The sequence below is a fragment of the Rhinoraja longicauda genome, chromosome 10 (assembly GCF_053455715.1).
Source record: "Rhinoraja longicauda isolate Sanriku21f chromosome 10, sRhiLon1.1, whole genome shotgun sequence".
Lineage (NCBI taxonomy): Eukaryota > Metazoa > Chordata > Chondrichthyes > Rajiformes > Arhynchobatidae > Rhinoraja > Rhinoraja longicauda.
In genome coordinates this window covers 45,318,293-45,333,731 of record NC_135962.1, presented here as the reverse complement: position 1 = coordinate 45,333,731, position 15,439 = coordinate 45,318,293, and the positions used below count along the sequence as shown (strand labels likewise).

The following is a 15,439-nucleotide window of genomic DNA, read 5'->3' as shown; positions in this document are numbered from 1 at the left end:
CCCAGCTGTTATCAGGCAACTGAACCGCACTCTCACCAGCTAGAGAGCACGTCTGACCTTCCATCTACTCCATTAGAGACCTTTGAACTATCTTTAATCGAACTTTATTCAACTTTATCTTGCACTAAATGTTATACCCTTTATCCTGTATCTGTATACTGTGGATTACTTGATTGAAACCTTGTGTAGTCTTTTCACTGACTGGATAGAACCCGATAGTCCAGTTACCTTCTGATCCTTATGGGTTTCGGGTTTCAAAATAACAGCGAGCAGGTTCATCAGGTATCAAAGTTAGTCAAAGAAGCCACTTTAGATAATCTGGCAATGTCAAATAACACATTTCCTGGTGGTTTCAAATTAGTGACATGATGTAAACTGCAGAAAGAATCCGAGAAATTCACTTCAGTTAGCACCAGAAAGGATTCCAAAACACTATTTGCAACTTTTTTGGAAGTGTTTAGAGCATCCTTAATATGTAGTGGCACAATATTGATGGGAAATTTCCTCTGATTACAAAGTCTAAAGAGATGGGGTTATAGTGCTGTACCAAAGCAGCAATTAGAAAGAAAACGCAGACAAACAGCATGTGCTGGAAATCCAAAATAAAAACAGAAGATGCTGGAAATACAAGCCTTCACACAGCCTCCAGCTGTGGAGAGAGAAAAATATGTGATTTTTTTTTTTGACCTGGTGAGCTTTCATGAGAATTAGGAAAAGTTAGAAATTGAACCAACAACTCAACTCATCTCAAAGCTCATGGACAGTCAACAACCCCCTCTGGCGCAGGATCCTTGACTTTCTGACCCACAGACCATAACCGGTGAGGATGGTGACAACAAGACCTCCACGATAATCCGCAACACTGGTGCCCCACTAGGATATGTTCTCAGTCCCTTACTATTATCTCTATCCACTCATGACTTTGCAGTCATATTCAGCTCTACAAGTTAGCAGATGACGCTGCTGTGGTGGGTCGGATCGTGAAAATTGACAAGATAGAGTACAGGAAGAAGATGGGTCCCAGCAAGGCAGAGAAGCTGGTTATCGATTTCAGGAAGCATGGTGGAGTACATGCCACAAACGGCATCAATAGTGACAAGGTGGTAATGGTTGAGAGCTTCAAGTTCCTTGGTGTAAATATCACCAATGATCTGTCGTAGGCTAACCACGTTGATGCAACAGCCAAGAAGGGATCCTAATGCCTATACTTCCTGAGGAAATTCGGCATGTCTCCAATAAAATGTACAAACTTCTACAGTTGCACTGTAGAAAGCATACTGTCAGATAACTGGTCACTTAACTCTTCGCTATTAGTGGAAAGCCACTTAGTGTAAAATGGTTGTACTTGATTATATTATATTCTCTACACGCTAAAAAGACTTAATTGACCGTCTTGTGGACTGATCTGAAGACTTAATTGGAGTACGTTTCCACTGATGAGAAAATGTCAAAGTACTTTTTCTTATTAATAAATTAAATTTTGATGAATGGTGGTGATATCAGGGCTGGTGAACTTTAGAAGTAAAGAGATTGACTGGTGGGTGGAGGTTGGGATTGATTTCTGTGGACCAGAGTAGGATTAGGAGAGAGTTGATTTAAGGTTTATGCCTAGCAAAGATGAACAAACCTCTTTCTCTTAGCAGAAAGGCCCATCGTTGGCCCTGGGTCCATGATGAAAATAATAATGATGTGACTTTTTAGGATGATTAAAGAAAATTTGAGAGGAAGAAAAAAGCACCCATAGATTGGTGCGGATCTGTATATCGGTACCCAAGAGAAGGGCGAGTGCAGGAGAGAATTTGCTCCCATTTTAAAGGACTTGTTTGTAAAATAGAAGACCCATAAACTAATGCGGCCATGAACCTGAAGCCAGATCGTTAATTTTTTGTATGATTTGATTTTTGGATAGGGATTGAGTGTGTGGTATATATTTAAATGATATTTCTTGGAAAACCATAACCTCAAATGTGAAGTGAACTTGGAAGTATTATTGGACAAAAAACATATGCTAGATACCAAAATCTAACATACCGTTCTGGGTACACTTAGATTCGAAGTGGCAAACCGGCATCCATTACTGCTTCAGTGCTTTGCTTCTTCGTGCAGGAATAGGCCTCTAATAATCATGAGCATCATAATCCAGCCTTCAGTAGCACAGCGACAGAGACCCGGGTTCAATGACCTTCAGTGCTGCCTGTACGGAGTTTGTATGTTCTCCCTGTGACTGCGTAGATTTTCTCTGGGTGCTCTGGTTTCCATCCACATTCCAAGGACATGCAAGTTTTTAGATTTCATTGGCTTCTATGAATTGCCCCTGGTGTGTAGGATGGGAAGGGGGAAAACATAGTAAACATAAAAGGGCGGCAGAGTTGCTGCCTTAGTGCCAGACACCCGGGTTCGATCCCGACTACGGGTGCTGTCTGTACGGAGTTTGTACGTTCTCCCCTTGACCGCGTGGGTTTTCTCCGAGATCTTCGGTTTCCTCCCACTCCAAAGACGTACAGGTTTGTAGGTTAATTTGCTTGGTATAAATGTAAATTGTCCCTAGTCTGTGTAGGATGGTGTTGATGTGCGGAGATCTCTGTTCGGCACTGACTCGGTGGGCCAAAGGGCCTGTTTCCATGCTGTATCACTAAACTAAATGAAACTAAACTAGTGTATGGGGATCGATGGTCAGTGTGGACTTGGTGGGCCAAAGGGCCTGGATCTCTAAACTAATACATCCAGAATCATTGCAAGGTGCCTAAATAACAGTGGAGCACAATTTTGTTGCAAGGAGAGCTGGATTTACAATCAGAGTCCCATCTGAGGGCCAGTCATGTGAAACATTTTATTTTTATTACACACCACTGGAATTCGATATTTTTAGTCTTGTTTACAGTGACTCAGATTCTGAAGTGTGTTTACATCCGGATCACTCCCATCTGTAGTGGAAAATGGACAGGCAAAGTAATCTGTTAATTTACCATCACAGATGCTGCATGACATCCTGACAGAAGTGTAAATATTTCTGAATCATTAAGATAAGTAGTTAACTATTTTAACTCAAAAGTATCACAAAATGCTGGAGTAACTCAGCGGGTCAGGCAACATCTCAGAAGAGAAGGAATGGGTGACGTTTTGGGTCGAGACCCTTCTTCAGACTGATCTCGTAGAGTTGGAGGTCAGGAGGAATCACAGAGGGGGAGCAGTGAGAGAACATGTTGCTAAACTCTCATCGAAGTGAGGAGGCGAACCTTCAAAGTAGACATACCTTGAGGAGAAATCGCAGTGGAGCGGCAAGTTGTGTAGGAAAATAACTGCAGATGCTGGTACAAATCGAAGGTATCACAAAATGCTGGAGTAACTCAGCGGGTCAGGCAGCATCTTCTTCGAGAAGGGTCTCGGCCCGAAACGTCACCCATAACTATTTCAACTAGTCGTTCAGTTGGTTGATAATGTACCGAGGTTAATGAAAGAAAGTAAATTTCCCCGGTGTGGAACGAATAATGGAATATATTAAAGGTTAAATGCTGCCTTGAATTTATGATTGGTAATCTCTCCTCTTCTCTGTAATTTTGGCACTTTTGGCCATATTCAGACTAGAGCTGCAGAGAGGTTTGTAACTGTGTTGGAGGCCAAAATAAGTATCAATGAACATGTAATCGGCGTGTATCTGCTATTTGGTAATAATACTGTGAACAGTCCACTACTAGTCATTGAAAGATGGTCTGAAAATGACTGGATTGCATTTGACTAGCTTATTGTATACAGGAATACATAGGTGTTTATCCACTTGTTAGGTAGATCAAGTAGGTATTTCTATACCCAGCAGATCATTTACGCAGCAGACCAGTAATACGCATGGATTCTTCTAGCACACATTTTTTAAATTCAGTAGCCACAATGCTGTAAATTCAACGTCTTGACAGATTTTTAATCTGTGGACCTGAGCAATATGATCAGGACACTTTATTGGAATGGGGATGTGGTGACATTTCTCAATATGATAAATTTTGATGATCACTGTTCTACAGCCTTCATAATGAGAGAATTTGCCTTCATAACGAGAGGATTTTCCTTCATAACGAGAGGATTTGCCTTCATAACGAGAGGATTTGCCTTCATAACGAGAGGATTTGCCTTCATAACGAGAGGATTTGCCTTCATATCGAGAGGATTTGCCTTCATAATGTGAGAATTTGCCTTCATAACGATTTGCCTTCATAACGAGAGGATTTGCCTTCATAACGAGAGAATTTGCCTTCATTACGAGAGGATTTCAGTATAGGTTCCAGTTGTTTCGGGCCTTGGTAAGACCACATCTGGAGTATTGTGTACAGTTTTGGTCTCCTAATTTGAGGAAGGACATCCTTGTAATTGAGGCAATGCAGCGTAGGTTCACGAGATTGATCCCTGGGATGGCGGGACTGTCCTATGCGGAAAGATTGAAAAGACTCGGCTTGTATTCACTGGAGTTTAGAAGGATGAAAGGGGATCTTATAGAGACATATAAAATTATAAAGGGACTGAACAAGCTAGACGCAGAAAAAATGTTCCCAATGTTGGGGGAGTCCAGAACCAGGGGCCACAGTCTCAGAATAAAGGGGAGGCCATTTAAAACTGAGGTGAGAAGGAACTTTTTCACCCAGAGTTGTAAATTTGTGGAATTGTTTGCTACAGAGGGCAGAGGAGGCCAAATCACTGGATGAATTTAAGAGAGAGTTAGACAGAGCTCTGGGGGCTAGTGGAATCAAGGGATCTGGGAAGAAGTTGGGCACAGATTACTGATTGTGGATGATCAGCCATGATCACAATGAATGGCGGTGCTGGCTCATAGGGCCGAATGGCCTCCTCCTGCACCTATTTTCTATGTTTCTATGTTCTTTGCTTCAAATCACAAAATAATATTAGGGCGCTGATTAAAATAATAATTTCAATTTTGTGGTAGCAAAGTTACTGGAGAGGTCTTCTGAGAAATGAGATACACATGCATTTGGAAAGCCAGGAGGCTGAGGGGTGATCTTATAGAGGTGTATAAAATCATGAGGGGAATAGATACGTTGAATGTATAAAATCATGAGGGGAATAGATACGTTGAATGCACAGAATCTTTTCCGTAATATTGGGAAATCAAGAACTAGAGGGTATGGGTTTAAGGTGAGGGGGGAGTGATTTAACAGTAACCCGCGGGTCAACCTTTTACACACAAAGGGTCATGGGTGAATGAAATGAGCTGCCAGAGAAAGTAGCTGAGGTAGGTACAATAACAACCTTTAAAAGACAATTAGACAGGTACATGGTTAGAAAATGCTTAGAGGAATATGGACCAGCAATGAGACTAGTTTATTTTGTTTAGTTTGGAGATACAACGCAGAAACAGGCCCTTTGGCCCACTGAGTCCACGCTGAACACCGATCCCCACAATCTTGCACTATCCTACACATACTAGGGACAATTTACAATTATACCAAGCCGATTAACCTACAAAGTGTACGTCTTTGGGGTGTGGGAGGAAACCGAAGCACCAGGAGAAAATCCACACGGTCACAGGGAGATCGTACAAACTCCGTACAGACAGTGCCTTAGTCAGGATCGAACCCGGGTCTCTGGCGCTGTAAGGCAGCAACTCTACCGCTGCGCCACCATGTGGCCTAGTTTGGAACGGGGCATCTTGGATGGCATAGATAGGTTGGGCTGAATGGCCTGTTTCCATGCAGCATGACTCTATTGTGTGTTAATAAATTCATCGACTTAATAAGTTAATGATGTATGGGCTTGTGGGTCACTAACGTTGACTCGGAAGTTTAATTACAAAAAAGTGGATCAGAACAGGTGGATTTTCAGCAGTTCTGTATTCCCTACGGAACACCTTATGAGCAGATGCTCATTCTTTAAGCATTATCTAGGATTGAAAGACTGGGTAGATTACCCTCCTCACTACCACATGCCTTATAGCATTTCAACGCTAGCAGTAACTCTTGGATGTAATGGTTTCTTGATTCTCTCACTGCTGATTCTGCCAAAGAATATTATAATATTGCTTTGTCGCTCTTTAGCTGACTGAGACTGACTTTGAACTTCATGGATGTTTCCCTTGAGCTGCTCCACGCACAGCTGTACTGTTGCAGCGTGTCAGGATAATTTTACCAATTGTGCACTGAACCTGTGCTTTATCCTCCTCCCCCTCTCCTCGGGCATTTTTACTGAATAGCTGGCTATCGTCTACTTCATTCGTTCTCTTGTTCTCTTATCGTGCTTCCTTTTGATTTGGGATGCATAACCAAATGATAGTGCTCCCTATCTTCTCCTCTCTATATTTTGCCCCATCCAGATTCAGGGCCAGTTTGCTCCCAGCTGTTATTGGCTGTCCTCTCACCAGCTAGAGTGCAGTCCAGACTTCCCATCTATCTCATTGGAGACCTTTGAACTATTTTAATCAAACTTTTTATTGCGCTAAATATTGTACCCCATATCTTTTATCTGTGCATTATGGATGGCTTATTTGTAATTATGTATAGTCTTTTCTTTGATCGGATAGCATGCAATATTAGCTTTTTCACTGTACCTCGGTACACATGACAATAATAAACTAAACATTAAGAATTCTGTACTTCTAAATAGATGTTAATTGCATTATCTTGCTGTTTTGCCAAAGGTATGCAATTATTAAAGTATCACAAGTAATACTTGTTTCTGTTTGGGTTTCCATCTTTGCTTTATCTTGTGCCATTTCAAAATCTTTTTTTATTTTATAGTATTTTGAGTCCTTTTCTCTCTCTTTTTCCTGTGTATTACATGACCATCTTTATTGATATTGGTTTTGGATCATTGCTGTCACATGTACCAAGATACAGTGAAAGACTTTGGTTTGCATGCTGTTCAGTCAAATCATGCTATACCCAAGTGTAATAAGTCATGCAAGAAGAAACAGAGAAAAAAAAAACCAACACCCACAATGAGGTAGGTTGGAAGATTGGGACTACACTGTAACTTATGGGAGAACATTCAGAAGTCTGATAACAGAAGGGAAGAAGCTGTTCCTGAAGATGCAAAGAACTGCAGATGCTGGTTTACAGACCAAGACAAAGTGGTGGAGTAGCTCAACGGGTTCGGCAGCATCACTGGAGGACATGGATAGGTGACCTTTCGGGACGGGACCCTTCTGCAGACCCATTGTGTTGGTAGAGGGAGAAAGCTGGAAGAGAGATGGGTGCGGGACAAAGCCTGGCAAGTGATAGGTTAGAATAGACACAAAACGCTGGAGTAACTCAGTGGGGCAGGCAGCATCCCTGGATTGAAGGAGTGGGTGACGTTTCGGGTCTGAAGAAGGGTCTGCCCTGCTGAGTTACTCCAGCATTTTGTGTTTATATCTTCAGTTTAAACCAGCATCTGCAGTTCCTTCCTGCAACAAGTGATAGGTGAATATAGGCGAGGGAGAATTTTGATTGGCAGATGGTTTGACAAAGACCAGAGATCAAAAGACAAAAAGTGAGATAAGGAGACAAGGATAGAAAATACGTGAAATGTGAAGGGGTAGGGGTGTTCCTGCAGTTTTCTGTTAGTTCTGTTAGAGTTAGTGGTTGCACATGCCAGTTTAGTGCCTGTCGACCAATAATGCCATGGGAACCACAGTGCCAAAAAGGTCAGTTCTATAAATAATGCCAGAAAACTACTCGACTGATGTCAGATCCCTACTGGGTTAGTAGTTTAGAGACACAGCGTGGAAACAGGCCCTTCAGCCCATAGAGTCCACACTGACCAGCGATCCCTGCACATTAACCCTATCCTACACACACTAGGGACAATTTTACACATACCAATGCAATGTACCTACAAACCTGTACGTTTTTGGAGTGTAGGAAGAAACCAAAGGTCTCGGAGAAAACCCACGCGGTCACGGGGTGAACATACAAACTCAATACAGACAACACCTGTAGTCGGTGTAACTCAGCAGGTCAGGCAGCGTCTCAGGAGTGATGGAATGAGTGAAGAAGAAGGGTCTCGACCCGAAACGTCACCCATTCTTTCTCTCCTGAGATGCTGCCTGACCTGCTGAGTTACTCCATCATTTTGTGAAATAAATACCTTCGATTTGTACCAGCATCTGCAGTTATTTTCTTACACACCTGTAGTCAGGATCAACCCCGAGTCACCAGCACTGTAAGGCAGCAACTCTACCGCTGCACCACAGTACCATTCATTAACACTCTTAAGGGTTTGGAACTAAATGCCCTTTCTAGAGATAATTTTAGGTAACAACGTGTAATTTAAGTTGGACACTGCATGGTTGATTTTTAATGTCCTCAAGACTACCAAGCAAGTTTTTGGTGATGTTGTGCTCATCCCAAGAACAAAGTTCAAATGCCAGGAAATTCTAATGCACACTAAAGAATGTCAACCTCAATGACTTTAATAAACTTCAGAAAGCATCAAACATTTATGAAACCGTTACAACAGAGGTGTTATCAATGAGCCTGTGAATTGCATGGATGATTTCTGCAGGTAGTGCTGGCAAGGCGGGAGAAGACCATAGAACGGAGATATCTTCTTTCTCCTGCTGCGCATGTTATACACCGATGGATGGTTTTGCCTGTCTACTCTGCGTACTCCCAGTCACCTTTGACTCTTTGAAATTAAGTAATTCAGAGCTGTGGAAGCAGCCATCAACTATAATCATGGCAGAGATGAACAGAATTGCAGCTTTCAACTAGTCAAAGGGATTAAAGTAATTAATTCTTACTTACAGCAAGAAAGTCAAGCTGAAGCAAAACCAGGTCAGATCAGCCATCACCTTCATGGCAGAAGAATTTGAAGGGCCTATTCCCACTCTTATTTCTGAGGTAACACAAAATGCTGGAGTAACTCAGCAGGTCAGGCAGCATCTAGGAGAAGGAATGGGTGATGTTTCGGGTCGAGACCCTTCTTCAGACTGATGTCTCTTATTTCTGATGTTCTTACAAAAGAAAATTACGTCACAGATTGCTTGTTTGGCCCTGAAGTAAGCTTTATTAAAAGGAAAAGGAAAAATCAAATTTCCGAGGTGTAATAAATGATTTAATGTGTCATATTGGACACCAGAGCTGCTTTAAATGGATGCATTCATACAATGCAGAACCTTTGGAAAGTATCCATATTAACTACTTGCGAGGATGTGCGGCTGCAGACAGCAGCCTCATATGCATGGGTAGCACGTGTAAGTAATTTTGCGACCAATTTTGTTCCTTCCAAGCATTTTAATAATACATTTACAGGGAGTGGAAAGAAAAAGATGAATTGTGAAAGCTTTCCTCGTTTAATTAATTAATCAATGCTCAAGTTTCATTTTGTCAAAATAACGGAAAATTCACCTAACCCTTCCTAACAGTATTAAGTTCACATAACTAATAAGTACTGAGAATTAACAGGTTTTTTTTCCCTTCTGTTTTGTGTTTTCTTTCCACACTGCAATTAGGAAGCCGATGCGGAAAGAAGAGAATGGGACAAGTCGAGCTGAATATGCAATGACTTCCCAAAACAACAAAATGGCGGACAGAAATAGCGTACTCATTTAAACTTAAAAAATGAAGCACGGCCACCAAGTTGTTTCAAGACAGGAGACAGTTTAGTGTGAAATGCACACTTACATGTGTGTAAAGTTTGGGGGGAAAGAAAAGTCATCTGAGGATAAGGAGCAGGACCTAATTTCAAACAAAAGTGAACACACATATTCTGAGCAGAAAAGCAGAGTGCCCTTCAGCCCAGTTGACTAATGAGGCGGAGGACAAAGCTGCCGATCAAAATAAGAGACAAGACCTCACAAAAGGCACAATTGCTGCGCTTGTAGTCTCCATTAAAAGCGATAAATCAAGACGTCTCTGTACCCAGGTGAATCTCAACTTGTTCTTTCAAACATTCAATAAATTCCAAATGTTATTACTATTAATTTAGCGCCAGAAGCGCTGATGAATAGTCTTTACCTGCACAAATAAAACAGGTCACAACGAAAGGGGAGAAGATCACTTCCAGAAAGCCAATGGACCAACAAAGAACATGGCCGTCCATCACGCCAGGCACATTTGCATGCTGATAGACTATGCAATCCCTTTCTTGAAGTCATCCCATCGAAATGTACCGATCCGTTCAGAAAACATAGCCAGTCAGGTTTTGTGTACGACTTTTCAAACAGGTGCTTTTTATTCTTTGTTGGCATATGATGATTTAAATTGATAAAGCCTTTTCTACACTGGCAAGTCTGAAGTTCTTTTAAATCACAATAAAGCTTTTGATCAAAATTCACAAATTTGGTAAAACACCAAGTTTTTTTTTTTTCCCCTCAAGACCAGGTCATGTGATTTATATTTCATCAGGTCAAATGTTTAATTTCTATATGATAAATATGACATAGAAGAGGAAGTAAACCATATTGCCTCGTAGATATCCTCCCACTCCTTTATTCCTCCTGGCCTCCCACTTCCCCCATTCAAAAATCATTGGCTAATCCTCCCAGGTCTACTTTCCAGCCTGATTTATGTCCAAAGAGCTGAAAGTCTGAGCCTTGAATATACACGGCTACCAAGCATAGGAGGTGCTTGGTGGCACAAGAATCCCAAAGAATTACTAAATCCTTAAAGATATCTCACCTCAGTCCGAATTTGGTGACTGCTTGCCCTGAAACCGTTCCCTCCAGTTCTAAACTCTCCAACCAAATGAAGCCACCTCAAAGTATCCACCCTGCCAATTCTTCATGGAAACAAGTGTTTTTCAATGAAATTGCCTTTGTTTTTGCTTAAACCTCAATGAGAATACGTTAATCTTTTTCAAACTCTTCTCATAGGACAATCCATATCCCAGAAATGAACCTTATCATCTCTTCTGTACTGCTGGCCAGGCAACCATTATCCTCCTGCAATTTGGGCAAAAGTCCATTCTGTCCTTTTATCCAGGTCGATGAACTTACTTAGGGAGCAGCAATGATCCTGCTGGCTCCCCAATCGTAATGGTTTGCCGATCTAAAAATGATTGCTCTTCTGTAATTTGGAACTTTTTATGAACCTTTAGCTCATGCATCAATCTTTTATGTGTTATCTCTTCAAATTGCTATTGAAACAATACTACACCATTCCTTCTTACCAATCTGGGCTGTGAAAATGAGCCATTAGACTTATCAAACATAGTTAATTTTATAAATATGTGTGACCTCTGCCTAATTAAAGTGTATTTTACAACAGCTTTACTAATAGCTAGCTGCCCTGCAACTGTGCCAACCCAATTGATCCCCAGTTCCCTATTATCTCTCACCTTCTCATTAATAGCTTTTTCCTGTCTTTCAAACGAATGAGCATATTGCAGAACCTTAGTGATTTTGGAAGGTCATCTTTAATGAATCTGCTGTATCTCCAATGTTTAGAATGCTAGGAAGCGGGCCATTAGATCCAAAGAATTTTAACTGCAGTTAGCCCCCTAATATCTCAAATTGCTTTAGGTTTTCACTCTCGTTGAGACCTTCTTTGCCCAATATTGCTGGTAAACTTGTAGAAACAAGGACCTGCAGGTGCTGGTTTACCAAAGAAAGACACAAAACACTGGAGTAACTCAGCGGGGTCAGGCAGCATCCCCCGAGAATATGGATAGTGAAGTTTTGGGTCAGGACTGGTCTGAAGATTGGGGTCTCAACCTGAAATGTCACCTGAGTTACTCCAGTGTTTTGTGTCTTTCCTTGCCGGTAAACTTGCAGTTTTCTGCAGTAAAAACACAAAGATATTAGTTTAAAGCCTCAAATATTTCGTTATTACATGTCATTATTATGTAAGATTATTCCCCCACATTGCCCCAGCATTCTCATTTAATCATAGCTGACCGCTGATTGTGGAACAACATTTTGGAAGCAGAGTACCATGATCTTTTGTTTTGTTTAACATTACTAAACCAGGATGAATCACTTTTTGTCACAGAAAGTGCAATCATACGGTGCTTATCGTTACTCAAAGTGCTCCTTTACTCCATGGCCTTGATCTTCAATTTTATAGTTATAAACCACGCTATGTGAATCCTCCCCTACTTTTTATTAAATGAAATGGATAGATGGCCGTCCACAGCACATATTATCAAATGTCCCCTGACACTGATACCATCCCAGCCTGGTGTATCTGGAGTTTGTCCCAACAGAATCGCTCCCTCCCCAGAATGTATTCCAGAGCCCTGGCAATTGAAATCCCTACAGCATTCTTCAAGCCACAGATTCAACATTCTGATTTGTTCAACGCTCTGTCAATGTGTGTGTGTGTGGTTTAGATGTTAATTTGGAGATTAGACTCTTGAGATTCTATATTTTTACTTTTTATCCTGATCAATTAAATTCTTTTTGGCAGAACCTTAGTCTTTGTTCTTCCAACATGCTGTACTTAATTGTCAAACTTTGAACGTAATCTTGCTGCATTAAACATCGTTGGAAGACGCAGGTTCAATATGATTTTTCAGGATGACAGATTTTATCTCACCTTATTATTTAAGTGATTTTTCCTTTTTGTAGATTTTTTTTAAAATATAATTTTCAACAAAGCTAACTTTCTGCTTTTTGAATCCAATTGTATTGATTGCAAATGAAGTCTTTGGGATTCAATAGAGTCATTTTACTAAACGATGATTGAAGTTTGAAAGGCGATTTTCAATGTACATATTTCTACAAATTGGCTTCAAAAACAAATGCAGTCCAGTGTAAAAAAGGCTTTAGCTCATTCAGCTAAAATACATCTAACTGTAGCATTTTGTAAAACTAAAGCCATAATCCAAAGCTTTCCATTTAATTAAGGAACAATTATTATTTTCTGTGGTAACTGGTTAATAATATTCACTATTGGTTTAAGTTATCCAAATCTTAACTTGTACTTCCCAAGTTAACTACTTTCGTTCATGTTCATGAATGATATGGTGATGATAACATTGTGGCGTATTACATATTCCACATACAAAAGCAAGAATGTACATAGAATGAATGTAGGATTGATCAGCATGGCATTGGTTCAGAACTAACTCCCTGACTGCATTCTTCCAAACAGTTTTCAAAATTTTTAGAAGCATGTAAGAGTAACGGGGCAGTGTGAAAATATATAATTCATACGTATCTGTTGTAAAATTCTGCAATGGTGAAAAAAAAACTTTGTTAAGATTATCAGATTAATATTGCTTGCATCAACATTTACAAGTGTTACTAGTGGCTACTCGTGTAGTCAGCAATTGGCTTTGATGCATTGTGGCCCTATTAAATTCAGAGCAAGGTTTATAAATGTTAAGACAATTCCTTTCAATCCAAATCCTTTCAGTGTCCTTTTGCCATCTAACCATTTCGCAATGTTTCCCAGAGACATTGATGAGGGGGGACAATTCTGTCAAAGAAAGTATGATAAACTTGAGGCTTAGTTTCCTACATTTGCAGTGGTTCAGCGCTGGGGAATTTGTGGTCCAGTGAAGGAATGCAGAAGGGGATACCAGGAGCAAGACACCAGACTCGGTTGGTGAAGGTGCAACACAGGACTGTGTGCATTCAGAACAACAAGCATATCATTGCAATATATGGGGGCTAAGCAATCTCACAACCAGCAGATCAGATCAATGATCTGCAGCCCAGCTACTCTAGTGAACATGATGAACAATCCAGCAGATAGAAGGAGATGCAGGCTGCAAGAACATGCCTGTACTCAGTGGTGACAGATCCAAACATGTGAGTATTTAGTTTAGTTTAGAGATACAGAGCAGAAACAGGTCCTTTGGCCCACCGAGTCCGCTCCGATCAGCGATCCCCGCACATTAACACTATCCCCCCACACACTAGGGATCATTTATGTTTATACCAAGCCGATTAACCTACAAACCTGTATGTCTTTGGAGTGTGGGAGGAAACCGAAGATCTTGGAGAAAACCCACGCGGTCACGGGGAGAACGTACAAACTCTGTACAGGCAGCACCCGTAGTCAGGATCGAACCTGGGTCTCTGGCATTGTAGGTGCTGTATAGCAGCAACTCTACCGCTGCGCCACCATGCTGCCCTAAGTTCTAAATAAATTTTAATTTGCAACCATGTTCTGCCAGAAACATTGAATAGATGACCTACCTTGGCTTCTTCCTAAGATTTCCATCATCACAAAACCCTGTCCTCCGGGATTTTGACAAACCATGAGATATCAGAAAATGGGAGCAAGCACTGGATACAGAAAAGGCTGTGTATCCAGACAAAAATCCCATTATAATGTGGAAGACTTATGTTCTATTCCCAGCACCTATCTAGTCAGATCTTTCAATGCAGTCACTGATATCTACCCAATTAGGTGGAAAATTGCTCAGGTATCTCCTGTTCAACATAAAACCAGCCCTGTCAAATCCAGCCAATTGTCATCCATTCAGCCAACTCTCAAAACACCAGCAAGCTAATGGGAAAAATAATCCACAGTGCTATCAGGCAGCATTCATTCTCCAATAACATGGCCTGCAGATGTTCAGTTTGGTACCAAGACCATTCACTTCCATGCCTCATCACACTTGTCCAAACGTGAACTAAAGAGCTGAATTGAAGAAGATGTAGTGAGAGTGAGTACACTTGATATCAGGCACCATTTGACCAACTGTGGGTGGCCCCAAGGATCCCTGATAAGATTTAGAGTCAATGGTTAACAAAGGGGAACACAATCCAATGCTGGTGATACTTACTGGTCAACAATTGAAAATGATTGGGGTTATGGGAGGTCAGTCATCCTAGAGCCTGGACATCACTGCACTGGTTCCCAAGAATAGTCTCCTCAGCCCAACCGTCTGCACGTGTTTTATCAAAAGCCTTCCTTCCTTTACAAGGTCAAAAGTGGAGATGTTTCCTGGTGATTTAACAATATATAATTCCATTTGCAACTCCACAGCAATCAAAAGAGCCCACAACCATATGCAACAATGTTCAGGTATAGGCAGATAAGTAGCAGGTATGATTTGCATCACAAAATTCCTGAGGAATGACCATCTCTTACAAGAGAGAGTCTGGCCACCTACCCTCAATATTCACGGGCTTTACCATGTCCAGCTGTGCCAGCAGCCGGGAGATCATCACCAGCCAGAAATTCAACTGGATCATAGATACTGTGGCAGGTCAGGAATTCCAAAGCTTTTCTACTGAATGCAAGATGCAAATAAGGAGCACGAATTGAATATTCTCCACTTAGTTCCACCAACACTCAAAAGAAGTTGTCTACGTCCAGGGCAAGGCAACTTGCTTGACAGGTACCCAATCTACGACCCTTAAAATCGTTAACCGGTCTTCTACCCTAAACATTTATTCTCTCCACCATGGTGCAGCATGACCACACTGTGTATTGCCTATAAAATATATTGTAGTTGTTTATTTAGGCTTCTCTGACAGCAGAAATCTCAAGGGCAGCAGATGAACAATGAAACCACCATGAACTAACTCTCCTGCCGAATCTCACAATCCTACTTTTTC

The 15,439-nt window shown here is 41.1% G+C and overlaps 1 protein-coding gene across 3 annotated transcripts in view; it reads left to right on the top strand.

Annotated features, from left to right (window-relative positions):
• prima1 (proline rich membrane anchor 1) overlaps positions 1-15,439 on the top strand; it is a 91,546-nt gene that overhangs the window by 18,093 nt on the left and 58,014 nt on the right. The window contains exons 4-5 of one of the 3 annotated variants that reach the window (XR_013547752.1): positions 9,434-9,846; positions 9,956-13,867. The exons of 1 other annotated variant lie outside the window; for it this stretch is intronic. Coding sequence is in view for 1 of the 2 variants with exons in the window: in XM_078406804.1 (XP_078262930.1) it covers positions 9,434-9,533 (100 nt within the window). In the remaining variant the exon portion in view is untranslated. Of the gene's footprint in view, positions 1-9,433; positions 13,868-15,439 lie in introns of those variants that run through there. One more of the 3 variants, XM_078406804.1, reaches the window with a different exon arrangement.